The sequence below is a fragment of the Aulonocara sp. 'chitande type north' Nkhata Bay genome, linkage group LG22, assembly GCF_057382095.1.
Source record: "Aulonocara sp. 'chitande type north' Nkhata Bay isolate Kocher_YH1m ecotype deep benthic linkage group LG22, A_spYH_male_GT1.1, whole genome shotgun sequence".
NCBI classification, from domain to species: Eukaryota; Metazoa; Chordata; class Actinopteri; order Cichliformes; family Cichlidae; genus Aulonocara; species Aulonocara sp. 'chitande type north' Nkhata Bay.
In genome coordinates, this window is record NC_141364.1 from 33773597 (window position 1) to 33789892 (window position 16296).

The 16296-nt window shown below is 42.0% G+C and overlaps 1 protein-coding gene across 3 annotated transcripts in view; it reads left to right on the plus strand.

The window, feature by feature from the left end:
* Nucleotides 1–6381: 6381 nt before the first annotated feature.
* Nucleotides 6382–16296, plus strand: part of LOC147304533 (uncharacterized) — a 37739-nt gene continuing 27824 nt past the window's right edge. For all 3 annotated transcript variants that reach the window (XM_086279490.1, XM_086279491.1, XM_086279489.1), the window contains exon 1: nt 6382–6535. In XM_086279490.1, the coding sequence (XP_086135616.1) occupies nt 6472–6535 (64 nt within the window). In that variant the 5' untranslated portion in view covers nt 6382–6471. The remainder of the gene's footprint in view (nt 6536–16296) is intronic.

Consider the following 16296-nt stretch of genomic DNA (forward strand, 5'->3'; position numbering starts at 1 on the left):
TATCGAACAATACAAACTTTGTAATTTATTTTATCAATTTTCCTTCTGACGATGCTGTCTGTGTTGAGCGCTCAGTGAATCTGCGTTCGACTACTCCGCCTAGGCTGCACTGTCGAGCGCAGATCCACTGAGCGCTCAACACAGACAGCATGGTCAGAAGGAAGAGCGCAGGGCAAGCTAGCAAGACAGAAGTTAAGCTCTCCTTGCAACATGGCAAATTGAACCTCCCGCACCCTCATTCAGATCTGGCGTTTGGAATTATTTTGGTTTTCATGTGACGTATGACCCTGAAGGTAAGCGAGTCATGGACTAAAGTAAAACAGTATGTTGGATGTGCCATGCAATGCTCAATTACATGGGTGTGAACTAGTGTGTTAGCGCAGTTAGCTCGTTAACGTGTTGGCCGTCTAGCCCCATGCACGGGGCGATCAGGGGTAGCTCGTTAACGGAGATTTGCCGTGTTGTGGCGTTAAGGTCATTTTAACGAGATTAACCTGAAAGCACTAGTGGGAACACAACGAATATGACTGCACATTTACACCGACATCATCCTAGTGCAAAGACAAAAACAACAAGCATGCTACTAACTTTAGCCGAGTCATTTAGACAGCTGTTAGCACATGATTCTCCTTATGCTGCTGAGAATATAGCCCAGAAGAAGCGGATAGTATAGCTTTTATTTTGGAAAGAGACATTTCTCTGTAATAAACTCTCTTTTCCAAAGATGAGTGATTCCTCAATCAGATACAGGGCTCGCAAAATCGCTAGCCCGGCGTCCTGGGGCTAGCGATTTTTCCAGTCGGGCTACCAAAATCTATCTCTGCCCTGCCCGTCGGGCTATTGTAGGAAGGAAAAATATATGTCAATGCTTTTGCATTCTTTCAGAAATGTAGCTGGGTAATTATGTCATTGGCATCGGTGAGCCACTGTCAATATGTGACATATTGAAATCGCGTTTGAATTTGCGCTTGTTTTTTTGCTTTCACTTTGCAATCGCGCGAACTGTGTATAGAGAGCGACAGCACTGATCTGTGAGTGATGATAATTTGTGCACCAATTCCTCTGACATCGTCTTATTAATCGTTAGCTTACTATGCAAACATGACAAGTGAAATCTCCCGCAGCTTAAACATGTGAGAGGTTGATCGCGCAGAGAATCGCTGAGCTTATGTGAGTGCGGCAGGATATATATTTGACTACGATGACCTGGATGACTGAGAACCTTCACAGACAGATATATATTTTAGTTCTGCTGAGCCAAATAAGACAGGTCAGGGTGAAGAAGTGACAGCCAAAGAAAAGCTTACCACGAAACGGAGAAGTTATGACAAATCAGACTATAAGGCAAAAAGAAAGTGCAGCTTTATGGTTTCATGGACAAAAGAATTTCTGTGGCTGCAATATGACGAGCTAAATAACCAGGGCTGCACATAAGTGGTCCGCAGGTGCGCATTCGCTGTCAAAATAAAAAACACGCACAAGGGTTAGGGTTAAATTTAAAAACTGTACTTTTGAGTTAAAATATATATTTATAATTTTAATAAATGACAAATTAAAAAGGCATGAACATTTTTTTGTATCGAAAAAATATCGAACCGTGACACCAAAGTATCGAACCGAACCGAACCGTGAATTTTGTGTATCGTTGCACCCCTAATATATATATATATATATATATATATATATATATATATATATATATATATATCTACAGCCTTTAAACTAGCAATAAAAATGGTGAGAGTAAACACAGCAGTCCAGATGTTACCACATTACATCACAAAACTGAGACGGGGTGATTAAAGTAATAGCTGTCAGTTCTCTCATCCCTTGTATCACTGTGCGCTGCTAAGACTGTAGATTTGATTTGAGTTAATTTATTGTAACATGAGCGCCCAGATTCATTCTCAGCTGGACATAAATAATGATCCAGTTTTATTTTTGACATGATGGCTGTTTATTAATGCAATTTGAAATTTAATACTTAAAAGATGGATGTTCCATGAATTCATCAAGTCCCAGCCTCTAACACAGTGTGCTGAATCTTAGCTTTGAATGTCAGGTATATGCCAATAAATACAATTTAAGCATTCACTGTGGTAAAGATGCCAGGACTCTGCAGTCTATTTACACCTACAGGCCAGTGGACTCTTTCAATGATGAGGATGTAACATCCTGGACAGGGAGGAACGCTGGTTTGAGGGCGGAGTCAAGGAGGCCATTTACGTGTAAAGGGAAAGACCATCTCTGAATGGAGGAGGGGCCTAAGGGTACATCTGTCACCATCTTACAATGCTGTGATTGCAGCCATTCCCCAACTCTCTGTGAATGGGCCTCATGGTTGTTGATCAATGATCATGACAATTTGCATAATTAAGATTAAGGAACTGACCTCCCAGCCCATTGTTCCTTCAGTGGGCTGGTTTCAGTCATTGTGCAAATGTCCTGTTTAAAGGTTGGAAACCTGCAGTCAGCTGAGACTGAAGACGTCACCTGATGATGATGAAACGTTTCTCCCACTGAAAACGTCCTGATGAACAGAATCAACTTTAGGATTTCCTTACCTGGATGACCGAGCATGCATCAGGACATTCAGTAGGCAACAGTCTTTCACACTAAACACAAAGTCAAGAACAAAAACCACTGAAGTCAAGTCACAGAAACATAATTTTGGAGCTTTCTGTGAAGATTTCAACCACTTTTCCTCTTTTTGTTTTCAAATGAAGCTGAATCAGTGGCTGTCAGTAAGCTTCTCCATATCAATGCCTCTGAAACAGAGACATCAAAAGAATAAAGATGGAGGACATGAATCAATCCAGTGTGGGTCGTTTCATCGACAATCTGAGTTCCTCCCCTCTGAACCTTCAGGATCAGCTGCTCTTACCCCTCAGCTGTTAAAGGCCGATGGGGTAAAAGGAGGGGCGGGTTCATAACAGACACCACAGTCTGTAAATGTTCATTAAAGGTTTAACTTTCATTCTGTGAACATTATCAGTTAGTTGCAGGAAGTACACGGGAGTTGGGCAGAATTGAATGATTTTTAATTATTGTTGAAGTGCAGGAGACATTTTCATTCTTAAAAAACCTTTACACCAAGAATCTCATTTAGAGAGTGAGGCGGTCGATTCGAAAAATGCTGTTTTCTTTTCAGGCTTGCTCATCAGTTTCACACTAAATGTAATGATTTTATCGCTGCAAAACATGCTACATGTTGTCTGGATGCATGCTCAACCATCCAGGTAAGGAAATCCTAAAAAGCTGATTCTGTTCATCTGGATTAGCGTTTTCTGACCGACTTGAATGATGATGAAACGTTTCTCTCACTGCAAACGCTGCAGCCAGATGAACAGAATCAGCCTTTTGGCTTGTACGTGTTACAGTTAGCTGCTAAATATAGTGAGATTTAAAAACAGTCTTTGCATTTTCTCTTAGGCAGTGTTACCAGCAGCAGCATGGCACAGTTACTGTTTCATAGTACCTGAGTGGGCTGATAGTCCACACAGGAGAGGGCACAAAGGGAAAAAGAATCAGAGGTTTTAGAATAACTTTAATAAATCTTTGTCCACTATCAAACGTGGGTAAAAGACTTCCAGTTTAAATCACCTCCAACAGCCATGCCTGTCACTACATGTAGAAAGGAGCCATAAGACAAGAGCTGGTAACTGATCTGGAAGCACACCAGCAACAGACTCTGGTACCTTAACATGTTTATGCTTAGAGTACGCTTGGGGAGTGTGATCGTGTGTACAGCGTCTCTTTATGTCTGTCTCCACGTTGGTTGAGTGTGGAGTGAGTGCATATGAGAGCATGAGGGTGGGAATGGATGTTTGTGTCTGTGTGTGCCTGTATGTCTGTGTCTATATGTCAGGTTGGGTATCAGACGCCACCTCTCTGGGGACATCTCAGGCCCTCCAAGGTTTGGAGGCCTATCTCCCCCCACCACCACTTCCCCTGCCAGTGGCGGACTCCCTCAGACATCGGTGCGTTGGTGGTTCTTTGTGTCCGGGGATGGGCGTCCAGTTACACACCGGCTCACTCCTTGGCGGCCGCTTATCGGGGCCTGGCCTCGGGCCACTTCGGAGGTGGGGTGCCCCCGGCCTCTCGGCCTGGGGCTCGGTCACTCAGGCACGGCTGGCTGCCGGCGGAGCTCACGGGCACGTCACTGCAACTCCCCCTGGCTTCTGCTCCGCGGCTGCTGAGTGAGCCCTCATCTGGGACTCTCCTCAGCTCTTTCTGGGACAGTGGCGCGGCTGCCCCTCTGTTGGTCTTCCTTGGTCTCTTGTGTTCTGGGGGCCTCTGGATGTCTGGAGTTTTGATCTCCTCCATACCTGCTTCATGCCCTGGAGGACGGGGCTGTGGCCCCCCCACACCCTCTAGCAGATCATTACATGAAGGAACCTTTTAAAAAACAAAAAACAAGCGCGTCCATGCTCACAGGTGTACACACGGGTGATCACACCCACAAACTACACCCTTTTTGGCTCCTACCTCAAAGCACACTGTGTTCTGTTGATCTTATGTGCTGCACAATAATGTTTAACATTTAGTATTTGCTGTCATATTCCCATATATCATTGTGATGTTGTTTATTCTATTACTCTTGTTCTCTTCTGCTTGTTTTCTTTTTTCTTTCTCAACAGGTGAAATTAAAGTATCTACTGTTATCTATTGTTAGCTAGTTTATTGTGATGGTGCTGTTTTTATTATGTTGCTCTATTATGTTGCTCTTTGTTGTTTGTTTTCTCTTCTGGTTTTTTATCTCCATACAGGTGATCCAGGTGTTTTGTTTGTTTTTTCTTCCCCCCTTCTCGCCGTCTCTTCTCCCCTTTGGTTTTCTTTCTCTCCCTCTCTTTCTTTCATTCTTTCTCCCTGTCCTATCCCCCAGTCATGTTTGTCCCGTTTGTAGCAACTGAAAATAAAATAAATTCATAATTATAATAAAGGTCAATCAAATGGACCAATATGGCAAGGCCATGATGATCCACTTGGTAAATTAAATCCACTTGGCATCTTTCTTGGCCTTCAGACAATGATTCTGATGGCTAAAGATCCAAACGGGACAGGCAAAAAAAACCCCCAAAAAACATGTTTATGAATACAGGTGGTTAATTTGATTTTTGTAGGGAAAAAAAAGTTTGCAGATGTTTGCGCTGACCTCTCAGGGCGCCAAGTGTAAGGTGAAGAGTCACAGTCTCAAGCTTCTGTGCATGTTGGGGCATCCAATCAGAGCCACTCAGAAGGTCAACCCACAGCAGATACTGTCTGTGGGATGATGTACTGCCTCTGGTTCTGAGCGCATAGTCAAGACTGCACAACAACATGTCCAGCTTTCCTTTAGTTACTCACAACCAGCACTCATCCACTAAACCTGACTTTAGTGCTGCATTCCTTTTACCTCGGAGCTGCTCCGCACTTCCGCATCGACTGTGTTCCAGTAGTAGTCGGAAAAACAGGAGCTGATTTGCTCCGGCGTAGACCCGGGACACTCTGGAGAGATTACGTCTGTCGGCTGTCCTGGGAAAGGTTCGATGTTTCTCCAGATAAGTTTGAGGAGGCGGTGAGAGGGGGGTCGGGTCGCCCCTGCTGTCGGCTCCATAACCCGACTTCAGATAAGCGGAAGAAAATGCACGGATGATTTATTTTAGATTTCAACTTTACTAAAGTGGTTGCAATGAATGTTTGAGTCATTGCATCATGGATAATGCACCCACAGTGAGCCACACATTCCAGTTTGTTTTTGTCATACTTTAGTGTTACATGAACATCGTTTGTAGTGACATGTTTTCATGTTTAATGTCGGTTTAGTTTCAGTGTTTTCTGTCTTTGTTGTCTGTTTGCAGTATAACGCGTCACATTGAGGTGCTGCACAGTATGATTCATTATTGACCAATGTGATTAAAATGGTTTAAAATGCCTTTGTTATTCATTTTGACATTTTCCATTTAACGCTTCTCAAATGTAACTTATGTAACCCTCACATGAGACAAAGCCAAAGGCACTAAACGTGGGCGACCTCACGGTGCCTGTCCTTTATATACAGTCTTTTCTATCACATGTAGCAGGAAGGAGGAGGAGACGCTGGCAGCATCAACCTGGTGTTTGAACGAGAAGGTCCAACAAGCACAGTAACAAACTGCAGCTGAGTATCAGCTGTCACATATATGTGACAGCTACTTGTTAATAATTATACTACTACTCCCACTACTACTATTACTTATAATAAAAAACAAAGAATGAAATGTGGTAAATGAGAGGATGTAAACTCCTTTCGTTTACATCCTCTCATTTACTTGAACCTAAAGTGAAAAAAAAAAAAAAAACTTGAAAGATTATTTTACTGTGAAAATCGCGCCCGGAAGTAGTTTTCTAACATCAGCCCGTTTTATCGATGCTGCAGCAGAGCAAACCACGTCTCTCAAACAACAGATAAACAGCCGCTGGGTGTTCTGCGGTTCTGTGAGCGGAGCAGACATGGACCGCTACCGTGAAGTCCCGGATGTGGTTCTGGACCCTGAACCGAAGCTGCAGGGCGAAGGTTTGCTCGGTTTTATCTACCGGAACCGCGGTGCTAAGCTATTGCCCAGCTAAGACAACGGTGGTCAAAAAGTCCGACAAGAAAACATGTCTTTGTCCGACTGTCCGCCGTCAGAGGCTTTTGTTACTGGATGAGAGGCTGTTTAGTGAGTCAGTGAGACACTGACGATCTCCGTGAGGGAGCAAAGAGGCGCTGCGGGGAAAAGTGACAGTCCACGGAGCAGGCTAACCCCTCAGAGCTGGGGATGGAAGCTGCACACAGACGCTGTGCAGCTTCAGATGTTTCGAAACACTGCTCCGTAGCGCGAGTGACTCAGGTGTGCCAGCTGGTGTGTTTCTGACTTTTGACCCGAGTTGGCTTTAAAACGTAAACTTTCTAAGTTAACAGTATTCGTGATTTAATTTCCAAAAATTGCATACGGTCCTTTTTTTGTAGCTGGATCATACAGTAGCTGGAGCAGTCTCAGATGGAGTGCACTCCACGTACCTGTGGCCAAGTGCCATAGCCTGCAGCCAGATGAACACACATCTGCACCTGCCTCTATCACCACGTCGAGTAGAGAAATTGTATCTTGCCACAGTCACTCATCCAAAGTCAGGTTGTAGAATGAAGCAGCTGAACATGCTTAAAGTTACTGCAGATTGCTGCGCACTAGGGCTGCCACAAACGGTTATTTTGATAGTCGACTAATCAGATCATCATCCATTGGACGTACAGGTACAGCTTATTGCACCAGCAGCATCTGGTCTTATATAACTATCATTAGCTGACAGCTTTAAGTGTTTAAGGTGCTAACTAAAAATAAAGACAAGATGATAGTTTATTAAAGTTTAATGAAGTTTGCAGATTGTTTCGGTGAAGTTTAATAAACTCCTTGCTATCTAAAATATAACAGGACACCGGAGTAAACTCTGAGCATCTCACACTTCTGATAATCAGCTGTCTGCTTGACGTTTATTCAGCTGTGTAAAAACTTTAATCTCAGCCAAACCGATTTACTCAGGAACAAATAAAAGACTGAAAAAAGCCAAACAATAACATTTTAAGTTATCTAAGTGACTCATATATCATGTTTAACCTGAGTAGCGAAAGACGGCGGTGGGTTTGAAAACGATTTGCCAAACTATATACACAAAGTTCTAGAAATCACCTAATTCGGCATTTCTTACTGATGTAGGTAGGCTGACAGTAAGTACACAATACCATTTCATTGGTTTAAGGTTTATGTGCAAGACACAAGAACAGAAAACACTGAAAGTTCCAAATGTATTGTCCATGAAACAGGAATAAAACGTGGTGCAGATGCTTGTCACAAGTTAATGTGGCTGTAGGCTATGGAACGCCAGGAATGCCATAATGAATTATTTAAATACACCATTAAATAATTAATTAAAATGGAAAATAATGAATTAAATAAATATTTTGGACACATTTAATTAATTCATTTTGGCACAGTTGACTCCTTCGGGTCTCACCATGAAATAATTTTATCTGTCAGCCTCACCCATCAAACTCAGGGGGCGGGGTTAACGCTGATCGAGTCAAAACCATTGCTTTGGCCTGGTGGCCATTGTTTCTAGCACACAACAACCGGCATGTGGAAGCTAACAGAACTGAGCTTTGAAAAACCCTGTTTGTGTGTCACCAAATACCGTTTTAATATTTTTTTAGAGGAGAATGTAGTGGTTTAATCTTCATGTGTCTGGTCGGTTTGTCAAGATACAGCCTCTTTGCAAAAGTGTTTCGATGATTTCGGAGATGTCTGCCCAGTCTCACGGCAAAGCGTGGGATAGACCCGCTCGCCTCGCAAGCAATCGAGCTGTTATTACCACCGACAAAGCGCAGGCCCCGGTACACAGCTGTAGTAACCCCCGCTGACTTCTTTTACTGAGGTTATATTTATCGGGGTTTTATTTCCTGATGTTCTTATGTGTCCTACGTGTTTCAGTCGCCAATTCTGAATTATAACTAACATTAAAAACATGTTTAAGGAGGAGAGAGAGCAAATAAATCTGTTTAACATCTGATCTTTGGGTTTTTGTTCAGTAATCAGCGTGACCTGTGTATAAACACATAAAAGAGATAACGTTGGTGTTTCCGTCATGTAGTAACTGCTGGCTTTAACTGTACAAAGGTTGTTCGACACTATGAAACACATACAGACTTCATGATGTTCGGCTAATATTTTTATTGTGAATATTAATCATGCTGACCTCGCTCTGTACACCACGCAGCGAGGTCAGCATGTCCACGATATCCTCAGCTCCATGAGTTAACACAAAGTTTCCCAGCTGACTATCTAACTGCCAACTATGAATATGTCACGGCTCATATCTATATGATTTTACAGAAAATCATCCTTATTACTGCCAACTATTCCAGAGACGTGAAAATCTACAGCATAAAGAACACAAACATATAGCAACACTGTAACAGAGATGAAGCGTCAGTTTGTCCAGATCAAAGTGGAATGAAAGTGATTGGTTGAACAGGTGTGATCTGTGTTTTCTGCATTTTCATCAGTGTAAGAGACTCAGCAGCAGATTAGAATAACAGTTACACATTTAATAAATCACCAAATTAACAAACCTGTTCGAACAGTTTGAGTTTGTTCCCTCAGCTGCAGACTCGCTGCTGTTTAAATGTTTGAGAGGAAGATTAGATATAAAAAACGTCAAACATAGACTCAGTCTGCGTTCACATTTGATATGAGGCCAGCACGTATAGTGGCTGTGTCCTGTTTTAAGATCATACATGTAAAATTGTTGCCTGACCTGCGTAGATCCAGCCACTCAGAGTCTGTGGTTACCATGGTTACTGCATAAGCAGCTGTAATGTAAACAGCTGGAAACCTACCAGTGACATGGGTGTTTAGATTTTTCATTGCAAAAGAACCGTCTGACTGTCTGAATGGTTAACTGAAGTTAACTTGGATAAGTTATAGTTAAGGAGTATCACAGATAACGCCCACGGAGCTGTGTGACTGTTCACCACTGAAATCAGCAGGCTATTACTGAAATACACGTGCTATATCATTAACTGTGATATAAATAGGGAGGTCCTATTAACAGGTTTAGTTTTAAAGGACACCTTCCTGCCTTTAGTCTCCTTCATGAGCAGTATTAGTTTTCTTCTAACATCCAGAAGTCTGCACGATGTAAATAGTAAATGGCCTGTATTTGTATAGCGCTTTACACTACATCCAGTCATTCACACACTGGTGATGGCAGCTACATTGTAGCCACAGCCACCCTGGGGCGCACTGACAGAGGCGAGGCTACCGGACACTGGCGCCACCGGGCCCTCTGACCACCACCAGTAGGCAACGGGTGAAGTGTCTTGCCCAAGGACACAACGACCGAGACTGTCCAAGCCGGGGCTCGAACCAGCAACCTTGTGATTACAAGGCGAACTCCCAACTCTTGAGCCACGATGTGTTTCATAGTTTCTAACAAGCCTTTGACAGGTAAACGTAACATGACCGAAACACCCCAAAAAAACCCCAAAAAACACACAAATCATATGTTAACCTCATTTATTTTTAGTTAAGTAAACTCTAAACTGTGCTTAGAATACAGTTGAATAACTATTAAAAAACAGATGTAATATTTCTGTGCAGGTTGCAGTCTGCATGATGAACACGCTGTTGATGGACCGATCCGATATTACGTATCGGTCTGATACTGACCCAAATTACTGGATCGGATATCAGAGAGAAATAAAAGATGTAATCCGATCCATTAAATATCAAAAAAAGCACCTCACAAAACTACACGGCGTAACTCTGCTCATAACCGTAGCACGTCGCAGCAGTGTGCTCACGTGATAGAGCAGCTGTGTGTTTGTAGCCTCGCTACCAAACCGGCATTTCATCTCTGAGGAAGTGATCCCAGAGAGAAGTAAAGCAAGTGTGTAAGTTCATCTCTGAATGTTTGTAAAGCATTCCAGCGTTAAGCTTAACAACCGATATATGGAGCGACTGCCTCTCTCTCTCTCCTGCTGCTACTTCAATCATGAAACTGATCAATGATCAGCTGATCGTCTCTCTTCTTTGTTTTTGCGCCAGAAAGAGGAAACCAGCGGCTGAACAACAGCAGCACGTTTAAGCTTGACTGTTGTTAGAATGTATTTAATATTACTTTCTACTCCAGGATCTTTTTCTACAGCTGACGGCTGGTAACTGTGCAGGGGCGGATCTAGCAAAGTTTAGCCGGGGGGCCGATAGGGCATTAACAGGGAAAGGGGCACAAAGACATACTTTTCTTTCTTATTCTCATTGTAATGGAGACCAGGGGTTCCATTACCTGGTTGGTATTGTTAATAATAAATTGTTGGATGGGGAATTTAAAATAGGGTAATAAAGAAAACACATTAGTTCTTATGGAGTCTTTTATTAGGTTATTTGACATACGATTAAATTGACAGCTTGTAACGGAAAAGAGACAGTGGACCTGGCCATCCTACCTGTGTCGGAGAAGAGCCAAAGTTAGAGCTGCTTGCAGTTAATCATTTATCAATAACCTAAACGTATGTGAAATGAGAACTTGTAAAGGTACTCACAAGTCCTGGTTGCTTCTTGCAGGATGTGGAGCAAAAGAGTGAAAGCGGCTCAATCACCTGTTTAAGAGCTCTTGGAGCAGACCAGTGTGCCGGGTTAGGGGGTGTGGTTAAAGAGGGTTTTAATTTAGATAGAAATGAGTGAAGCTTATGTTATTGGTCTGTTTATAGTATGTGTTGGAAATATGTATATGTTTGTGATGTGCTTTAATGTTATTGTATGTTTGTTTGTGTGGAGGGTTATGTGTTCATTTTGATTAGTTAACCCCCGTACTTGGGCTATTCCAGATGCTCACCTGAAAAGGTAGAGTATAAAAGGAAGCCATTTTGTTTAGTTGTGGTTAGTGATGGGCAGATGAAGCCCCATGAAGCACTGAAGCTTTTCATCCAATTGGTTCACCCCAACGCGAAGCTTCATGAAGCTTCATTTGCTCTAGCAGGACACCTACTGGACGTAAAAATAATAGCTGGCATGAATTTGAAGAGTGTGGCCTTTTGCACACAGCCTGTAAATGTCAACAACAAAAGGAGTGTGTAAAACATGTATATTGTAGTGATGGCAGTATACTGTGTATATTTATAGTGGCAGTATGGGAAATGATTATTTGGAAATGCTTAAATGGAAATGATCATTTACTGTGAGGTGAGGTGTGGTTGGGGTGTGGACAGTAGTTGTGCTTTTGTAACGTTGAGGTATGGACAGCTACACACTGAGTCCTGCCTGTTCACATTTTATTCTGTAAAAACTAAATTTTCACTGCTTTTATGACCTTTTTAGTGGGGAGAACATAGCTGGGATTTAATGATTTAACAAATCTTTTGAATCCTTTGTCCTCCACAATGCTAAATGGCTGGGAGTCCTCAATCACCATGGTAACCAGGTCTTCATCTATTTGAGATTGTTCTCCTGAAGAAAGACAATAAAGACAAAGCACAAATATAAATATCACACACGTAACTTATAACAGTTGTATAATATTGTTATATCATTTAGTAACATTACTGCATCCTATATTATCACTGCATTTGATGGCTCACCTGGTCTTGCTCCACAATCGGTGTTCCTCTTATTCTCATGCAAAGCTCTGTAGTGCCTAAGCATGGATGAGGTGTTGTTGTTATAGCCCAGCTCCCTGGCACATAGCAAACACTTCACCTTGTACAAAAGTCAAGACAGCTCAACATAAATTGTATTGCACCATCAGTATCATGAAAATACATCTTCTGTAGAAATTTACATACCTTGTTGGGAGGAATAAGATCAAAATGTTCCCACACAGGGGAGGACATCCTCCTCTTCTTAGCTGGCTCCATTCTCTCCTGACTTTCTCTCCTCACTCTCATAAACCTCCAAACTGTCTCCAAACTCTCACTAACAACTCTCCATCAAACACCCACATTTTGAATGAAGTCTGAGGGGTTTATATCGCTGTCATATCTCGCGGCAAAGTTCGAACCACTTCATGAACCAGTCACGTGGTACAGCCGGGCAGCGAGGCTTCGGACGTCATCATTTTCAGCTCCTCCCATAAATGAAGCAAGCCTCGATACGCGCTTCGCGGAAACGCCCCCTCCATTACTCGACACACGCTCCGAAGCCTCGATACAGAACGTCACATCACTAGTTGTAGTTAGTGTTTGTGCTCTTATCATGCTCCTTCTTTAATAAAGGGCCAATCCATGGATGTCTTTTACTCCAGTCTCGCGTCATATTATTGGACAGAACCTATGACCGCCGGCCAAAACTGACACTCATTTAAAATGTGGAGCTTTTAATAAATAATTATCTGAATCTTACACCCAAAGTTTTAATCTGATGTAAAATGTATAGAAGTCCATTACTGTATATAGTAACTGTTAAGTCTAATATACCCTAGTAAGCTGTAGTACTTTTTCCTTTGGGAACCATCTGTGCAGTCTGCAGTTCTGTTGAAGAAAGATGTTGAATCTGTTTAATTATTCTTGAAAAATAATTGATTTCTGTGCATTTTTTCACACTGCATCAAATTAAGGTTGATTACATCGATTAAGCATCATGAGGTGGAGGGCGGGGGGTGGTTCCCTATTTTTTTTTGCTGGGAGTTTGCAGCCCTGTTAGTTAGGTTGTTTAATATTTCTGGTAAGTACTCTTTAAAATACCAGAGTAGGGAGGATGTTGCAGGTTTACGTTTATTAGATTGATCAGTTTTGCTGAACTATGAAATATTTTGGGTGCAGTGTGTTTTTTACATACAGGTATAACAGAATAGCTTTAGTGTTGTTGTTTAGTTAAACTTGAGTATGAACTTCTACAAAATGCAGCAAGATATTAAAAAACAGTTTTATTGATTAAAAAAACACTATATCAGCTTCATATCGGTATCGGCAGATATCCAAATTTGTGATATCGGTATCGGACATAAAAAAGTGGTATCGTGCCATCTCTATTGCAAACTCTGCTCCTCTCGGTGGAAATGCGCCTTCTCTTCTCTTTCCTCTTTCAATAAAAACGTTTTAAATGTCAGTTTAATCTCAAAATTCACTGTTAAATCCAAAACACACCAGAATAGTTCAGTCTAACACATGTGCCAGTGAACCATTAAACGTCTGTGAAACTATGCAGTTATGAAACGTAACTTTAACCTCAGCCAAACCGATTTGCTCAGTTGTAAATAAAACAGCGAAGTAAACGTGACCCGACAGACAGAACCTGAGTGAATGAAGTCCAGCGTTTAACCACTGAGAGCTAAAACTCAGCTGAGGTTTCAAAGCTGTGATTGGACATCAGCCGCTGATGAAGCTGTTCGCCTATAAAGTGCTCTGTAAGGAAACAAGCTCCAGCAGCTCTGCGCTCGGGGAAAACACTATATTTACTTATCTTGTGCAGAAAAATGCGCTAACATTGCGTTATATCGAGCACCGGCTGCCCAGTTAAACTGTGACTATCACCAGGTAACGTGGGCGTGTTTCTTGAATTAGCAGCAGGTGTTAAACAGCTGACAGATGAGGAGGAGGATGCATGCAGGTAAACTGAGGGTCTGTTGAGCTGATCGCTGGTTTCGTGAGAAAAATGTCAGCTCGTTCTTTATGTTACAGAAGCACAGAGACACAAGACCAGGCGGAAAGAGACGATCGTTCGGTGAAAATGAGAATCTGCGAATGCAACATGTGGAACACGGAGAGTGGAATATGTAAACAAACCGGTTAACGTAACCCCCCCCCCCAAAAACAAAAAACCCCAAACAAACAGACAAAAACAAACAAACAGTGAAGCTGGAACACCGGGGCTGTGAGCTCGGTGCTCTCTGTCAGCTGACTGTTCGCAGAGCGAATGATGTCTCTGAAAACACCTGAGCACTTTTGCAAACACGTTCTATGTTGACAACCTGACCAGACGTGTGACATTCGCGGCGAAAACACTGTTAAAAGTGTAGCTGGTGACAGAAAAACAGGTTATTTTAAAACCATTGCTGCCTGTGATTTGAAATGCATTCTGGGATACCTGGCTGCCCCAAGTCCACACAAGCAATCGATTATCTAGGATCGACCTGTCTTGACTTGCTTTGCACGACAACCAATCAAATGTTAGAGAAGCTGCAGTGGCAGCATTAACCCCGCCCCCTGAGTTTGATGGGTGAGGCTGACAGATGAAATGATTTCAAGGTGAGACATGAAGGGGACAAAAGTGCCAAAATGAATTAAATGCATCATTAAATAATTAAAATTGTGAATAATGATTTAAATGTGTTATTAATTAATTAAGTGTGTTGTAAATATTTATTTAATGAATTATTTCCAATTTTTATTAATTATTTAATGGTGTATTTAATTAATTCATCATGTCAGTGCTGGCGTTCCATAGGAGGCTGTGACACAGGTAGCGCTGGTTGACTCGACTCCATTTGAGTGCACACAAAGTAACCTGCACACTTTAGCTGTGAGGCTGCACGAGGGGAACGATAATGATGGTTGACTCTTTCTGTGCTGTGAACAACATTCGTTTATTTGCCGTTTTCGCAGTTGCCTCGTGCGTGAGAATATCACCAGGTGAACTCACGACAGTTTTTAATATTTTATTGTTCAAGAGAAAAAAGACTGCCGGGCTGTGTTTAAGGTAACCTCACATGTCACTGATGAAATATTCAGTGTTATATTGCCGGGAGCAAACATTCAGAATCGTTTGGACTTCTGAATTAATGAATTCATATTTTTTTATACTACAACTTCAATTAATTATACGTGCATGTGCAAAACAAAATAATCCCCTCTCTCTCTTATTATTTTTCCTGTGGATTGTGAATAGTAGCCAGAAGACTAGACTATCTAGAACATTATATCGATATGTAATTTATATATCATAATATATAAATGTCTTATTTGAATGATTACTAGCTTATAGGTTAGAGACAGACAGACTGGTGGGTGCGCTCCAACACTCCAGCAGACAGAGAGAGAGGCACACTGCACTGGAAACTTACTAAAAACCACCTCTGCTTTCAGTGAGAAAATACAACAGCTTTGCCTTCGTCTGTTCCCAAATTTTTTCTACTTTCAACAGAAAATGTAATTTGCAGCAGTGACTTCACCTCAGTATGTTTTTCCTTCTTCTTTATTCCCACTGATGCTTTTATTGGGAATAACACAAAAACTGTGGGATCAGAATGACGCCACCTTGAAATGAAACTGAAAAAACCTGAAATAAATGTACTGAAAAATCTTGTATTGAAAGTGAAAATAAAATTGATAGTGAAAAACAATTAATTGAAACAAATTTTTTTTTCAGCTTCAATCTGCTGGCACTGTTGTGGCGTCCGGGGGCGCGCTGGGGGGGCGGGGATTCTGACCTGCGTGTATTTGCATACATTATAGAGGCCACTAGTGCTGACCAAGCTGCCATCGTTCTCTCTTCCCGTCTTTCAATGGCTGCTTCAATTTCAGCTTGACCCTCTAAACCGCAGGTAAGTAAATATTTTTGTCATCTTTCCTTGCTGTCCCACTGGGCTGGACATTAGTTTAGTTTTTTTAGCTACATCTGGTGAAGTTGTGGTAAAATGCTGGTATTAGCCTATTCGTCGTAGCAAGCTAGCCTGAAGCTAATATTTGCTAAATTTAGGGACACCCGTGTCTCTGTAGGAGTTGGAGGCCGGTGTTCTAGGAGCGGATCTCAGGATCTCAACAGGCAGTGTTGGGCAGTAACGTAATACATGCACCGGCGTTACGTATTT